This window comes from Mustela lutreola, chromosome 4, assembly GCF_030435805.1.
Source record: "Mustela lutreola isolate mMusLut2 chromosome 4, mMusLut2.pri, whole genome shotgun sequence".
NCBI lineage: Eukaryota > Metazoa > Chordata > Mammalia > Carnivora > Mustelidae > Mustela > Mustela lutreola.
Window position 1 is genome coordinate 114,305,456 of NC_081293.1, and position 13,935 is coordinate 114,319,390.

At 42.5% G+C, this 13,935-nt stretch overlaps 1 protein-coding gene across 3 annotated transcripts in view; it reads left to right on the forward strand.

Annotated features, from left to right (window-relative positions):
* The window catches only part of PUS7 (pseudouridine synthase 7), a 58,410-nt gene extending 45,959 nt beyond the window's left edge, over positions 1-12,451 (forward strand). For 2 of the 3 annotated variants that reach the window (XM_059170854.1, XM_059170855.1), the window contains exons 10-16: positions 1,237-1,298; positions 2,542-2,702; positions 3,641-3,767; positions 5,625-5,726; positions 8,560-8,689; positions 10,024-10,115; positions 11,356-12,451. In XM_059170854.1, the coding sequence (XP_059026837.1) occupies positions 1,237-1,298; positions 2,542-2,702; positions 3,641-3,767; positions 5,625-5,726; positions 8,560-8,689; positions 10,024-10,115; positions 11,356-11,492 (811 nt within the window). In that variant the 3' untranslated portion in view covers positions 11,493-12,451. Of the gene's footprint in view, positions 1-1,236; positions 1,299-2,541; positions 2,703-3,640; positions 3,768-5,624; positions 5,727-6,262; positions 6,345-8,559; positions 8,691-10,023; positions 10,116-11,355 lie in introns of those variants that run through there. The other variant, XR_009352800.1, reaches the window with a different exon arrangement.
* The last annotated feature ends 1,484 nt before the right edge of the window (positions 12,452-13,935 follow it).

The window sequence follows — 13,935 nt, forward strand, 5'->3', positions numbered from 1 at the left end:
GTAGAAGGGATTTCGGTATTCTTTTGGTGGGGAAAGCCTTTCTTCTTTTAAAGTTTTAGAGAGAGGGAAAAAGTGAGTAGGCAGGGCGCTGGAGGAGGAGGAGAAAATCTCAAGCAGACTCCCCACTGAGCATGGAGCCTGACTTGGGGCTCGCTATGGAGCTCAACCCCACAGTCATGGGATCATGAGATCATGACTTGAGCCAAAACCAAGATTTGGGCACTTAACTAGGGAAGGCCCTTCTAAGCATGACTCCAACACCAGAAATCTTAGCTGGAAGAATTCAGGTAAGACACCCGAAATAGAATTTTTGTATGGCAACATATAATGGAATAAAAGTTAAAGGGAAAATTGGATATGCTTACAGATTTATCAAAAACATCATGGAGGCACCTGGTTGGTTCAGTCAGCATGTGACTCTTCATCTTGGGGTTGTGAGTTCTACCCCCACAGTCTTTAATGGGGACCCTGGGTGGCTTAGTGGATTAAGCGTCTGCCTTTGGGTCAGGTTATGATCCCAGAGTCCTGGGATCAAGTCCCACCTGGGGCTCGCTGCTCAGTGGGGAGTCTGCTCCTCCCTCTGCCCCTTCCCTTCCCTGTCCACCCCCCAGCCCCACCGCTCGTTGCCTCTCAGTTTCTGGTGCTCGCTCGCTCGCTCTCAGATAAAATCTTAAAAAAAAAAGTTACAAAAAATACTCTCTAAAGTGTTGATTTAGATAGTGTTAGATAACAGGTAACCTTTCTTACATACTATTTAATTTTTAAGAAGCATATATTATAATCAGTAAAAATAAAGGTATTTCCATTTTGGCAAGAATAGTAAGGAAGGATAAAGTGTTATTTATTCTGTTTGTCTAGGCAAGAAGGTATTAACAAGGGGGAGAAGTTTCTTGAGAAGTTTCAAATAAGTTTTAGTGCAGAAAGGCTTAACTTTGATTTATACACATAATACCTTGTATAACAGCTTGATGAGTTGGTAGTATTTATACTATTAGCATTTTAAAACTGAGGGTGATACTGAATGTTAATGAGTGAATATGCTCTTCATTTTGTTCTCTCGTTTTTAAGTTCTTTTGGCATTTACGTTTGAAACCTTTATCATTATATTAGTTTTCCAGCTCACTGTTGCATTTAATAAAATATAGACAGTTAATATGATTTGTGACTGCACAGATTTTGACATATAAAATACATCTTACTGCAAAATTAAGTAAAATCAATGATGTTTAATTTTAGAGCTATCCTGCAGAATTCCTGGACTGAAGTCATGGATTTAATATTGAAACCCCGTTCTGGAGGTATGAATAAAATTCATGTTAATGAAAGAAATAGAATATTTTGTTAAGTATTTGTGGAATTGCTTTGAATAAAAAGTATGTGTGCTTACTGGGGGTCGTTATTTCAGAATTTTCAAGATTGTTTTTATAGTAAAATAAAAAGATGGTTCATTTTTCATAAATTCTGTGTGTATATATATATAGATGTGAGATTTATAACTTATATCCTGTTTTCAGCAGTTTAGCTCATGTAATTTATTCATTCATAAATGAATACATGTATTTCCTTTTCCCTGTGCTCTGTTAAATCTCTGAACATTCAGGAATGCAGGCACATTTCACTTGTAGTTAATTTTTAAGCATAGTGTGATAGAATGTAAAAACTGGGCCAAAAAATGTTGAGGATTTTTAGTTTAAAGAGTTTGTCAGGAACTTCCCAGAAAGTACCTCTACATTCATACTGTATGAAAAAAATATTTCAGTGCTTCTGTACAAGGGCGCCTAGGTGGCTCAGTCAGTTAAGGGTCTGACTTTTGATTTCAGCGCAGTTCTTGATCTCAGGGTCCTGAGTTGGAGCCCCACTTTGGGCTCTGTGCTGGGCGTAGTGCCTCTTTAAAAAAAAAAAAAAGAGGGGCGCCTGGGTGGCTCAGTGGGTTAAGCCGCTGCCTTCGGCTCAGGTCATGATCTCAGGGTCCTGGGATCGAGTCCCGCATCGGGCTCTCTGCTCAGCGGGGAGCCTGCTTCCTCCTCTCTCTCTCTGCCTGCCTCTCTGCCTACTTGTGATCTCCCTCTGTCAAATAAATAAATAAAATCTTTAAAAAAAAAAAAAAAAAAAAAAAAGAAAGAAAAAACCTGTACAAATTATCAAAACAGGTATGCCCTTTGGATAACCGTTTCCAAATTAAAAGAGATAAAGTTGTCTAATTTTAAGGAGAGTGGCCTCTTAAATTTGCCCACCCAGTAGAGAAGGAGAAGGAAGAAAGGACTACCTGGGTTTTGTCTTGTGACTCAGCCATTGTTATGGAACAGTAATGGTGTTTAAATCCTGGGGTGGCAGAAGGTGGACAGAGCTGGCTGGTTCAGTGCACTCTGCCTGTCCTGCCTTGTCACGTTCTGGTGGCTGTTCTCAGGTGAGCAGAAGCTGTTCAGAGTACCTGAAGCACAGAGAGCCATTTCTAATTTTGTGTTCTCTCGGCAGCACATTAAGTTACGGAAACCTGCCTGTCAATAATTTATTTTAATCACAGCTTTTCTTCCCTCCCAGCTGAAAAGGGCTACTTGGTTAAGTGCAGAGAAGAGTGGGCGAAGACCAAAGACCCAGCCGCTGCCCTCAGAAAACTTCCTGTCAAAAGGTGTGTGGAAGGGCAGCTGCTTCGAGGACTTTCAAAATATGGAATGAAGAATATAGTCTCTGCGTTTGGCATAGTGAGTCCTATTTGTGAAGTCAGGCGAATGACTTGAGGTGGCTTAATGCTTTTTAAATTTTTTCTTTAAATGTTTTACTAAATTTTGAGAGAGCAGAAGGTAAATAAGGATCCTTTGGTGATCTCTAACCAGAGTGATCCTTGTTTGTGCCCTGAACGGTGATGGGGGCGGAGGGTGGGTGAAGGAAATGTTGGCAGTAACTATTAACGTTGAGGGCATGAGGAGAGCATTGAAGTGGAAGATACTATCCACGAGAAAATTAAAATTAGCCATTTTGGTACTTCAGAAATTCACAGACCATGTTAGAGTTCGTTTCTTGGTCATTCTCCAGGTTCAGCCCTCTGACCTGCCTAAGAAGCTGCACGAGGAGTGGTCTAAATGATCACATTTTAGTTTGGTTTCTTCGTGGTGGTTCAGCAGTGGGTCCCGTCTTGGCACGCGTGGCCTTTGCTAGCATTCGGATACCTGTAACCCAGAAGAGACTGAAGTTTAACTCTTCACCTTCTGTCTTATCTACTCTTCCCCAGGGAAACAAAACAGCGTTTTTGCTGCATTAAATTAGTTGTCCGTTCAGTCCTTTAGGTTTTCTCCTTCCATGGAATTAATCAGGAAGGATGCCTGGTCTGCTCTGTAAGTGACATGTCAATTTCTGCAGTCAGAGTGCTGTGTCTTTGAATCAGGGTATAGGGTCTCCCGGAGTTGCCTTCACTGCATGAATGCCTGGCAGCTGCTGAAGTCAGAGCGACTGAGCACCCGTAGGCACAGGGGCTCTGTCCCTCACACTGGTTGCTGTGCGTCACTCAGTTTCTACCCATTCAGCGTATGAGCTGCTTATCCTAGGGTCACCACTAAACCAATGAGATGTCTTGGAAAGTACAGTACTTCTAATACTCAGAATGTGTATTTTTTTTCCTTGCCCATTTTTTTCTTCCTTCCAGATACCAAGAAATAATCGCCTGATGTATATTCATAGCTATCAAAGCTATGTGTGGAATAACATGGTAAGCAAGAGAATAGAAGAGTATGGACTGAAGCCTGTTCCAGGAGACCTTGTTCTCAAAGGAGGTAAAAAGGCAGATAGCCTCATTCCATCCAACTAGGCTTAGCTGTTTAACACTAGTGCTTAAAATGCAACCTGGCCAACTAAAGAGAGAGAGATGTCTGGTAAGGTTGAAATGGAAAGACGTTGTAAACTTGGGTTGAACAGTTTGGACCTGTGTCTTTAATGAAAATATATATCTAGTTAGGGGCTCCTGGGTGGCTCAGTTTGTTAAGTGTCTGCCTTTGGCTCAGGTCATGATCCTGCAGTCCTGGGATCTAGCCCTGTATCGGGCTCCCGGCTCAGTGGGGAGTCTGCTTCTCCCTCTGCCTGCCACTCCCCCTGCTTGTGCTCTGTCTCTCTCTCTGTCAAAGGAATAATCTCCAATTTGAAAAAGTGCCTAACTCTCTCTGGGTCTCTGGGCCTTCATTTTCTCAGCTAGAATAAGATTTGGATTCAGTGTTGCCTTAAATCTTTTTCCAAACTGTAATCTGGGTCTTGCAAATACTCCTCTCTACTTCTGGATATACCTCAGCCTCTCAGCTGTTGTCTGCCAATTTCAAAGAGTTTCTTTAAGTCAACACTCAGCTGGAGCCTGCTTTACATACCGGCCATGATATAACAGACATTTAGTGCATACCCTGTGCCCAAAGCATTCATAAGACACACAGATGATCCCTCTGATGCCAAGCCCTCCCACCACGGGCCAGGCCCTGTGCTAAGCCCTTTGTCTGCATTTTCTGGTTTAAAGTTCATAGTATGCTGTGAAGTATTCTCTCTGTTCTTCAGACGAGGTTCACAGGGTTCCACGGCTGGTTAAAGAAAGAAAAGCGGGGGCGCCTCTGCCTTTGGCTTGGATCATGATCTCAGGGTCCTGGGATCGAGCCCCACATCGGGCTTTCTGCTCAACAGGGAGCCTGCTTCCCCCACCCTTTCTGCCTACTTGTGATCTCTGTCTGTCAAATAAATAAATAAAATCTTTAAAAAAAAAAAAGAAAAGGAGCGCCTGGGTGGCTCAGTGGATTGAGCTGCTGCCTTCGGCTCAGGTCATGATCTCAGGGTCCTGGGATCGAGCCCCGCATCGGGCTTTCTGCTCAGCAGGGAGCCTGCTTCCCCCTCTGTCTCTGCCTGCCTCTCTGCCTACTTGTGATCTCTCTCTCTGTCAAATAAAATAAATAGAATTAAAAAAATTTAAAAAAAAAAAAAAAAAAAAAAAAAAAAAAAAAAAAAAAAAAAAATAAAAATAAAAAAAAAAAAGAAAGAAAGAAAAGGCAGGGATTCAGAATCAAGATCTGCCTGTTTCCACAGTCCACTTCCTTTTGGCCTACCCACCTGTCCTTCTACTGTCTGCAGACATAGCCTGCTCGTCTGCATGTATGCCTGAGAGATCCAGGTTTCTGTTGAGAAATGTTAATTATCCTAAATTAATAGTATTTAACCTCATTTAGTGTTGATTACATCCAGTGTATTTTGATGTCCCATGTGCCATTACATTTCATTCTCTAAATGCAGATGGATTTTTTAAAATTATTCTCTTAGCAAAATGCATCCATTGATGATAGAATTCTAGATGGTATTTTATAGTGTTTATAAAGGAGCTAATCATTTAATGCAAACATTCTAAAAAATTGAGGGTGCAGCTGAGAAATACATTTTTTTTTTTTTTTGGCTTCCCACTTATTCTCAGTCCATGGTTTTTATTTCTTGGGTAGAGCAGAAAAGACAAAAAGATCTCTAACTTCATTTCTTAAGCTTTGTAGGCCACTCAGCCATGTCAGCTTGCCCTTCTGACTTCTTAGATGTGTATAATTTTAGAAGCTCAGGCTCATGAAAATATTACCTATTTTCACTATTTTTCTCAATTTCTCTTTGTGAATTTGCAGCAACAGCTACCTACATCGATGAAGAAGATGTTAATAATTACTCCATCCATGATGTGGTAATGCCCTTGCCAGGTTTTGATGTTATCTACCCAAAGCATAAAAGTAAGTTCCCTATTTGGGGAAAACAGTCCAAACAAAGTTTGACATATTTAAGCCATTGGCTGTGAAGAGTAGAGAGAGGAGGGAAAAGTAATCAGTACTTGAAATAGAATTTTAGAACTTTGATTTCCATCAGACTTGAAAATGTTTCAATTTCAAGCATTTATAAATCATATTTATATATAAAGTCCCCCAGGAAGGGATGTATTCAGATAGATAAATTATTTTTTTTTTATTTTTAAGAAGTCTCTACACCCAACATGGGGCTCAGACTTATAACCCCAAGATCAAAAATCCCTTGATCTACTGATTACTCCAGCCAGGCCCCCCTGAATAATTAAAATTGAGAAACAAAATGGTGGTGGTGGTGGCAGCAGTAATGGGGAGTTTAGTAGTGGTGGTATTATTGTTCCTAGTGTTGCTGTTATTAGTGGCATCATTTAAATTTCTGAAATCCACTAATTCTTATAAAGGATAGGAAGGCTTTGAAAAAAGTCATTGAGAAAGTGAATGGATAGTTCGACTTTACCTTCCTTCAGCCTTTTTTCTTTGATAACCATGGAAGTAATACCTGCTTACTGTGTTTTAAAAGTCAACGAGCAGAAGTTTATGGAGTGAAAAGTGAGCATTCACTTCCCTTATTTCCCATTCCCCATAGGCTGTTAGGATTTACTTCCCTTATCTTCATGAATTAGGGATGGGGGTTGTGGACTGAAACTTTGGTTCTTCAGGGATTCAGAAATTGGAAAAAAGAAGGCAGCTCTGAGCATGGGACCAGCTTGATGGATCTGACCCTGGAAGTTTACCCTTAGCCAGAACTGATCTGTGGGAGGTTATTTCTTGTAAAAAAAAAAAAAAAAAAATCTTTTCTCTTGGAGCACCTGGGTGGCACAGCTGATTAGCATCTGACTCTTGATTGCAGCTCTGGTCTTGAATTCAGGGTTGTGAGTTCAGGCCCCACGTTTGGGCTCCACACTGGAGCCTACTTGAACCAACAAATGAAAACCATCTTTTCTCTCAAAGGACCAGAATGGTTTTCCTGGTCATTGTTCTTTTCCTTGAAATTGTACAAGTTAGAGAATGATTCAATATTAACATCCTTCTGGGGCTCCTGGGTGGCTCAGTGGGTTAAGCCACTGCCTTTGGCTCAGGTCATGATCTCAGGGTCCTGGGATCAAGTCCCACAGCAGGGAGCCTGCTTCCTCCTCTCTCTCTGCCTGCTTCTGCCTACTTGTGATCTCTGTCAAATAAATAAATAAAATCTTAAAAAAAAAAATTAACACCCTTCTTTGATAATGCAGATACTTAAAAAAGTTAGTTATCTGCCACTTCCATGTTGGTTGACACAGTCAAACTGCTGTGCTCCTGTTACTTCCGAGGCTGACTTTGCTGAGGGGCAAGAACAGAGACAAGGAAGAGAGAAGGACTGGGGAGACGAGGGAGGGAGCGGGGAGTGGTCTGCCTAGCCTGACATTGCAGCGAGGCCCCGAGGACACACTGACACTGGGAACTAGCGAGAAGGAAAGCACTTAAGATGCTCAGACCCACACTTGCTCTCTTTCCAAGAAAGAAAAAGTGAGCGTTCTTTTCTTCTTTCTTGTACCTCTCAGGATCAGAATTATGGGCTAATGCCAGTTAAGACATAAATTCAGCACAGCCTTTGACCAGGCCATTCATGGAAACCTTGTGGCCAGGACAGGGGCTCACAGACTGCATGGCTGGCAGGTCAGGCACATGGATGGATGGGTAACACACGCGCACACAGCGGCCAGCTGTGCTCAGTGTAGGGATCCCTGTTGTCTCATGGGTGTGTTGTGAGGGAGTCTTTCCTTCACGCTGGTCTACCCAGCATTTTTTATGAATAACTTGAATCAAGAAACCTGTTTATCATGTTTGCAGATTCTTTTACCCAGAATGGTTAATACTAATTGTATGAAAAATAAGTTTTTTGAAAAGAACTGCTGAAGGTATTGAATAGGGTTTAATGTAGATAGTGTTTTTGTAAAGGCCTAGTTTGATAGTAGTCTACATAAAGTATCTGGAGTTCTTAATAGCCTCAGACTGCTACTCTGAGGCCAATTGAGTGTTTTGTGAGGAGTACAGAAACGGCAGAGGAGGGACAGTTGAAGGAACAGGTGTGTGACCTAGAGAAGAAACGGCTTAAAGGGCCAGTACTCGTGAGTACTCATGAGTACATGAGGGCAGTGAATCCGCTATGTTCCAAAGCAGTCAGCGGAAGTTCTAAGAAGACAGATTATAGTCCGGAATAAGGGACTTTCTAACAATTGTGTTTCTCACAAGGAAGTGGTGACCAGTAACTGGCCACATGCAAGCAAGGCTGAATGACGGTCTCTTTTGGATATTCCCACATCAGGTGTGAGGCTGAGCCCAGATGGTTTTCCCAGGTCTCTTATATATATAATTTATATCTGCCTTCTTCTAGAAAGAGTCTGAGGCCATGTGTGTGGTCTCTTCCAGCTCTAAGCATGTATAAATTGTAGGTTAACAACTTCGGAGGAAATGCTCTTGTAGTTAGCTTAAGAACCTATGCCCCAGATACTGTGGCTGCTCGCAAGAGATAACTTACAAGTTGGTCCAAACTAAGCTGCAGACTCCTACTTGTGGGAGTAAGTCCCTAAATTTCGATTCCAGAGGACAGGCTGGATCATACATTAGAGGGATTTTGGTTTTGTCAAGACAGGCTGGATTATACATTAGAGGAATATCTGATTTTGTTAGGACGATCTAACTGAATGTACATGTTACTCTCTTCATAGTCTAACTGAAGATAGCTTGCTGGCATGCTGCATTCCAACTAACTTTTTGTATTTTATAGTCAGCGAAGCCTACAGGGAAATGCTCACAGCAGACAATCTGGATATTGACAACATGAGACACAAAATTCGAGATTATTCCTTATCAGGGGCCTACCGAAAGATCATTATTCGTCCTCAGAATGTCAGTTGGTGAGTGATCGTCTGGAATGATACAGAACTGAATTATGTGAGACTGAAAGCTTTTGCATCTCCTGTGTATTTTCCATCATTTACAATCTGGTGTAGAAGTGCTATTTGCTATTATTACCATTATTATTGCTATTACTTGGGATTTTTCAAGTCATCAGAAAACAAATGAGTGAAAGTGTTTAAAGTTTACATTTTATTGACCTTGCTAAATTATTGAAGAAATGTGCAGAGAATAAACTTTTCCCTATTAATAAAAAATTGAGATTTGTTGGGGCACCTGGGTGGCTCAGTTAGTTAAGCATTCAGCTCGATTTTAGCTCAGGTCATGATCTCAGGGTGGTGACATTGAGCCTTGCGTCTGGCTCCAGAGTCTGCTTGAGGCTCCTCCCCTCCTCCCAAATAAAAAGAAAGAAATCTTTTAAACATTGAGATTTGCAACAGAGCTATTGCTGAACAAGCTACCTTTATTCAGAATTAGCTGTGAGGGGCGCCTGGGTGGCTCAGTGGGTTAAACCACTGCCTTCGGCTCAGGTCGTGATCTCAGGGTCCTGGGATCGAGTCCCACATCGGGCTCTCTGCTCGGCAGGGTGCCTGCTTCCCTCTCTCTCTGCCTGCCTCTCTGCCTACTTGTGATCTCTGTCTAATAAATAAATAAAATCTTTAAAAAAAAAAAGAATTAGCTGTGAGTTCCAAACACTGATCTGTTTGTTTTAATAACAGTTTCTAAAGAGAAAAAAGTATATATGTATTAACTCATTTAAAATATTTCAGTACCTAATGTGAACCAAAGCTTTATTTGATAATTTTTAAAATTGGATCTTGAGTTAGTTGTCCATTGCCAGAAAGTTCTCTTTCCTCTCTCCATCTCCTTCTCTCTTCCTGGGTTGTGGGGTAAGGTTGGCAGGGTTGGACTTGGTCCTCCCCACTCCAGAGAACAGTTCCTCTGAGTAACTACAGTGTTAGTAGTGAAAACCACTCTGGAGAAAACATAAATGCCATTATTAATTCATTTCACATCTGTGCAAAGTGAAGTTTACTACTTATCAGTTACATATAAAAAGAATTTCTGTCCCAAGGAAATATATTGTGGGTTTTTTTTTGTTTTTTGTTTTTTTGTTTTTACAGAGGCTGGCATCCTTTGTCACCTTACCATATAGTGATGTAAAGGCAATACTCATGAAAGATCTGGTCCTGTCCTGTTAACGAGTAGTTCCACCCAGAATTATTTCCAGCAGGCCTATGTGTTTTTCTTTCTAAGCAAATGGCAATGAGCAGCTTAATAACCGTTTATGGCAGTGCACATTCACACTTCTCTTCCTTTCTGTGTTTTGAAGGGAAGTCGTTGCATACGATGATCCTAAAATCCCACTCTTCAACACAGATGTGGACAACCTGGAAGGGAAACCACCACCAGTGTTTCCTTCTGGTAAGTTTACTCAGCCGTCAGTTCTGTGTCAATTGTGAAATGTTTTCCCAATCCAAAACATAAAGAAAAAACTGTTGGGGGGCACTTAGGTGGTTCAGTAGGTTAAGCATCTGCCTTTGGTTCAGGTCATGATCTCAGTGTCCTGGGTTCGAGCCCCACATTGGGCTCCCTGCTTCTCCCTCTGCCTACCCCTCCCCTTGCTTGTACTCACTCTTTCTCTCTCTCTCTTTCTCTGTCAAATAAATAAAATCTTTAAAAAACAAAACAAAAATTCTTGGGGCATCTGGGGTGGCTCAGTTAAGTGTCTGCCTTTGACTCGGGTCATGATCCCAGGGTCCAGGGATCGAGCCCCGAGTTGGTCTCCCTGCTCGGCTGGGAATCTGCTCCTCCCTCCGCCTGCTGCTAACCCTCCTTGTGCTCTGTCTCTGTCTGTCTCTCTCAAATAAATGAATAAAGCCTTTGAAAAGAAAGAAAAAAAACACCTCTTAAAATCATCACCACCTTTGGGACGCCTGGGTGGCTCAGTTGGTTAAGCAGCTGCCTTCAGCTCAGGTCATGATCCCGGCGTTCTGGGATCAAGTCCCACATCGGGCTCCTTGCTCCACGGGGAGCCTGCTTCTCCCTCTGACTCTGTCTGCCACTCTGTCTGCCTGTGCTCGCTCTCGCTCTCTCTCTCTGACTAAATAAATTTAAAAAAAAAAAAAAATCTTTAAAAAAAAAAAAATCATCACCACCTTCTACCAGCTCAGTGACTTCTATTTTGTGTTTTGTCATCTTAGTTTCATGGTTATACTTTAATAATTAAAACGGTAGATTTTGCTGAGAATGAAGGAACGTTATAGAAGGTTGTGGTGTTAGGTGATCGAATATTTCCTCCACCGCCCCCCCACGTCCCCCCAAGTTAACACAGGTGAGTGAAAGTCCAGGAACGGAGTCTAGCACATGAAATTTGCCTTGTCATCGTCAAAGTTTTGCCACCATTCCTTTGTCTGTTTCCACCCTACTGCTTTTGTGTCGCCTGCCCTTTTTATGAAGGTTCCAGGTAGAATCACCATAGGGATTCAGCTGGATCCCATACTGCCAGATCTCACTTCCACGTTTATTCTCGGAGGCCCCACGGGAAGTAGCGCCTGAGGCAAGGAGTGAGGTGGTTTTCTTTCTGTACAGACGCTAGGACTCGCCCCGGTCTGTCTGCCGCTGCCTGCCTTTTCTGACTGTTCTCTTCTCTCTTGCCTGGCAGAAGGCAAATACAGAGCTCTGAAGATGGATTTTTCTCTCCCTCCCTCTACCTACGCTACCATGGCCATTCGCGAAGTGCTAAAAATGGATACCAGCATCAAGAACCAGACCCAGCTGAATACCACCTGGCTCCGCTGAGTCCTTCTCCCCCAGGGTTAGAAGATGCGCACGAGTGTTCGCCGGCTCCCTGTTCCTTTTTCTCTTAGTACAGACCCATAGGTGTACGTTAGATCTTTGTAGTTAAAGATTATTTGTATTTTTTCAGGTTTTTATTAGCTTAATTTGCAGTATTTGTACACATATACAAATCCTGAGGATCCTAATTCTAGCTCAGAGGATATAAATTGATCAGAATATATTTCAGGTGCTTAAATCATAGTAAAATGTCAGCTTTCCTGGCTTTATAATAATTTTAAAAGGACTTTGGTTTAAAGTTGCAGTTTTAGGTTTTTGCTACATTCTTAATGGAAATGAACTTTTAATGTATCCATGAATGGAGTACTCAGTGATGCATTTTAAGAGAAAAGGCAACAAATCTTGAGTAGCACCCCCCACCCACCTATTACTACAAGTACAGTACTCGTGCTTATTGAAATGATGATAAAACATCGCCATGTCTATAGACGCACACGTGACTGTGTCATCATCTCACTCCTGCACCAGGTTGAGGCAAGTGGTGAGAGACCTTTCAGTTGCTATAGCTTTGCGTTTATTTTCTCATCGCCTTGCGGAAGGTTGGGTTGATAGGGCTTTTTTTTCCTCAAGGTAAACACATGCAGCTATTTTTATTAGTCAAGGTCTGATTTTTACTCTAGGTGCCTTTTATGTTCAGAACTCCTTACACTGGACTGGTTATTTGCCCCAAAATGAGTGACAGCAGAGAAGAAAACTTTAAACCTTCACAAGGGCTCCTCCAATCAGCAGCATCGGCCTCTGTCACCTGCCGCGTAGGTGTTTACGTTTCTGGCATTGTGTGAGACTTGTCTCTGGCATGAGAGGGTACACGGGCCTTGCCAAGGGTGTGTGTGACATCAGTACACTGATTTTTATTTTCTACCATTTCTAGAACAAAATATAATAAATATTTTTTAAAACTCCTTTCTACTAGTTATATATTAATCATATAAATTCTCTAAAACCGAGCGCGAATGAGAACCTTGGCCCAGACTGAGGGCAAGGAACGAAGTGAATGAGGGGTCCTCAGAGATGGTGTCCACACAAAGAGGTGTCCTGCGCGGGTGTGAAGATATCACGAGGATACCCTAGTTGCGTGTCAGGCTCTACGGTGGTTGGACCAATTGGACTGGATTCAGGGTTATTCTTCCCGTAGCATCCCTCACTTGCTTCCCTGCGCGCTTTCTGGAGAGAGCAACGGAGAAGAGCTTCCCTACCAGGAACATGCCCTGTGGAAGACTGAGAACTGGTTTTCAGCCCTTGTGTGTTAATGGCATCCATCACAGTGCAGAGATGAAAAAGGATTAGAGAGCTCATGGGAAAGAACCCTCTCAGCTGGCTAGTTTCTACAGAATCTTCTGGCCTATAGAAGCCCAATTTGTTAAATATACGTTGGACTGTTGGTGCTTTCCAGTGCTAGCAAGTTACTTTCCTTCGTCAGACTGATGAGTGAAAAAGGGCTCACGAAGGGGACCTAACTGCCTAATGCAGATGCCTCCAGTAGCTCTGCATTTATAAATTTACATTACTGGGGGTGGGGAGGCTAAACTTAGAAACGTGGTCTTCATCCGGGGAATACTTAGAGCCCTGTGGCATGAGTTCGTTTGCCCACTGCATTAGCCCCCTGCCAGCTTGTGTGTGTTTCCTTGTAAACACCCCTGGGCAAGAGAGGATTCAAGGCTGAGTCTTCGTGCCACCTTGAGACTCGGGGACCGCCCGTCTAACCCCGGGATTTGCCAGCTTGGAATAAATCATTGCCTTAGCTTCGACGTCAGGACATTTTGTTGCTGTTAACAAAGGGGAGACATTTCTGTGAGCCTCGTCCTCCATGTACATATACCTTGTGTTCTCCGTTTTTGCCTAAAAGAAATAATAAAAGACCCTTATTTTTTATGATAAAAACTCAGCACTGTTAACTAAGAAGCTAAATAATCACACACATATTACCACCTGTTTCTGTTCATGGTTTCATGTTGCAGAGAGTAACCAGACAGCCTCTAATTACACTAATAAAAGAATACTTCCGACTTGAGTCCAGCCAAAAAATTAGCACCCACAGTAGCACATGTACTTAAAACTTGACCAGCTGTGCCACACACTACAAACGAGCACAAGCTGCCATTTGGACCAGGATGCTTTTTGTGGCCAATCTTGCATTAACAAAGATCTGTGTGTGTGTGTGTGTTATTCTAGTCTGTACGGATGTGTGTGTGTGCAGTATTCAGAGGCAGAGACAGTGCTGTGTAGCTGCCACTGTGAGGAAGTGACAGCACAGTGGAGGAGCTCCAAGCTGTGAGGGGCTGGGTTCTGCCCTCCGCAAGCTGAAGGGTGTGCCTGCGGAGCCAAGGATTACTGCACGGTTCTGTCTGATCAGGGAAATCTACCTTCCTGATTTATAGGGCCATAT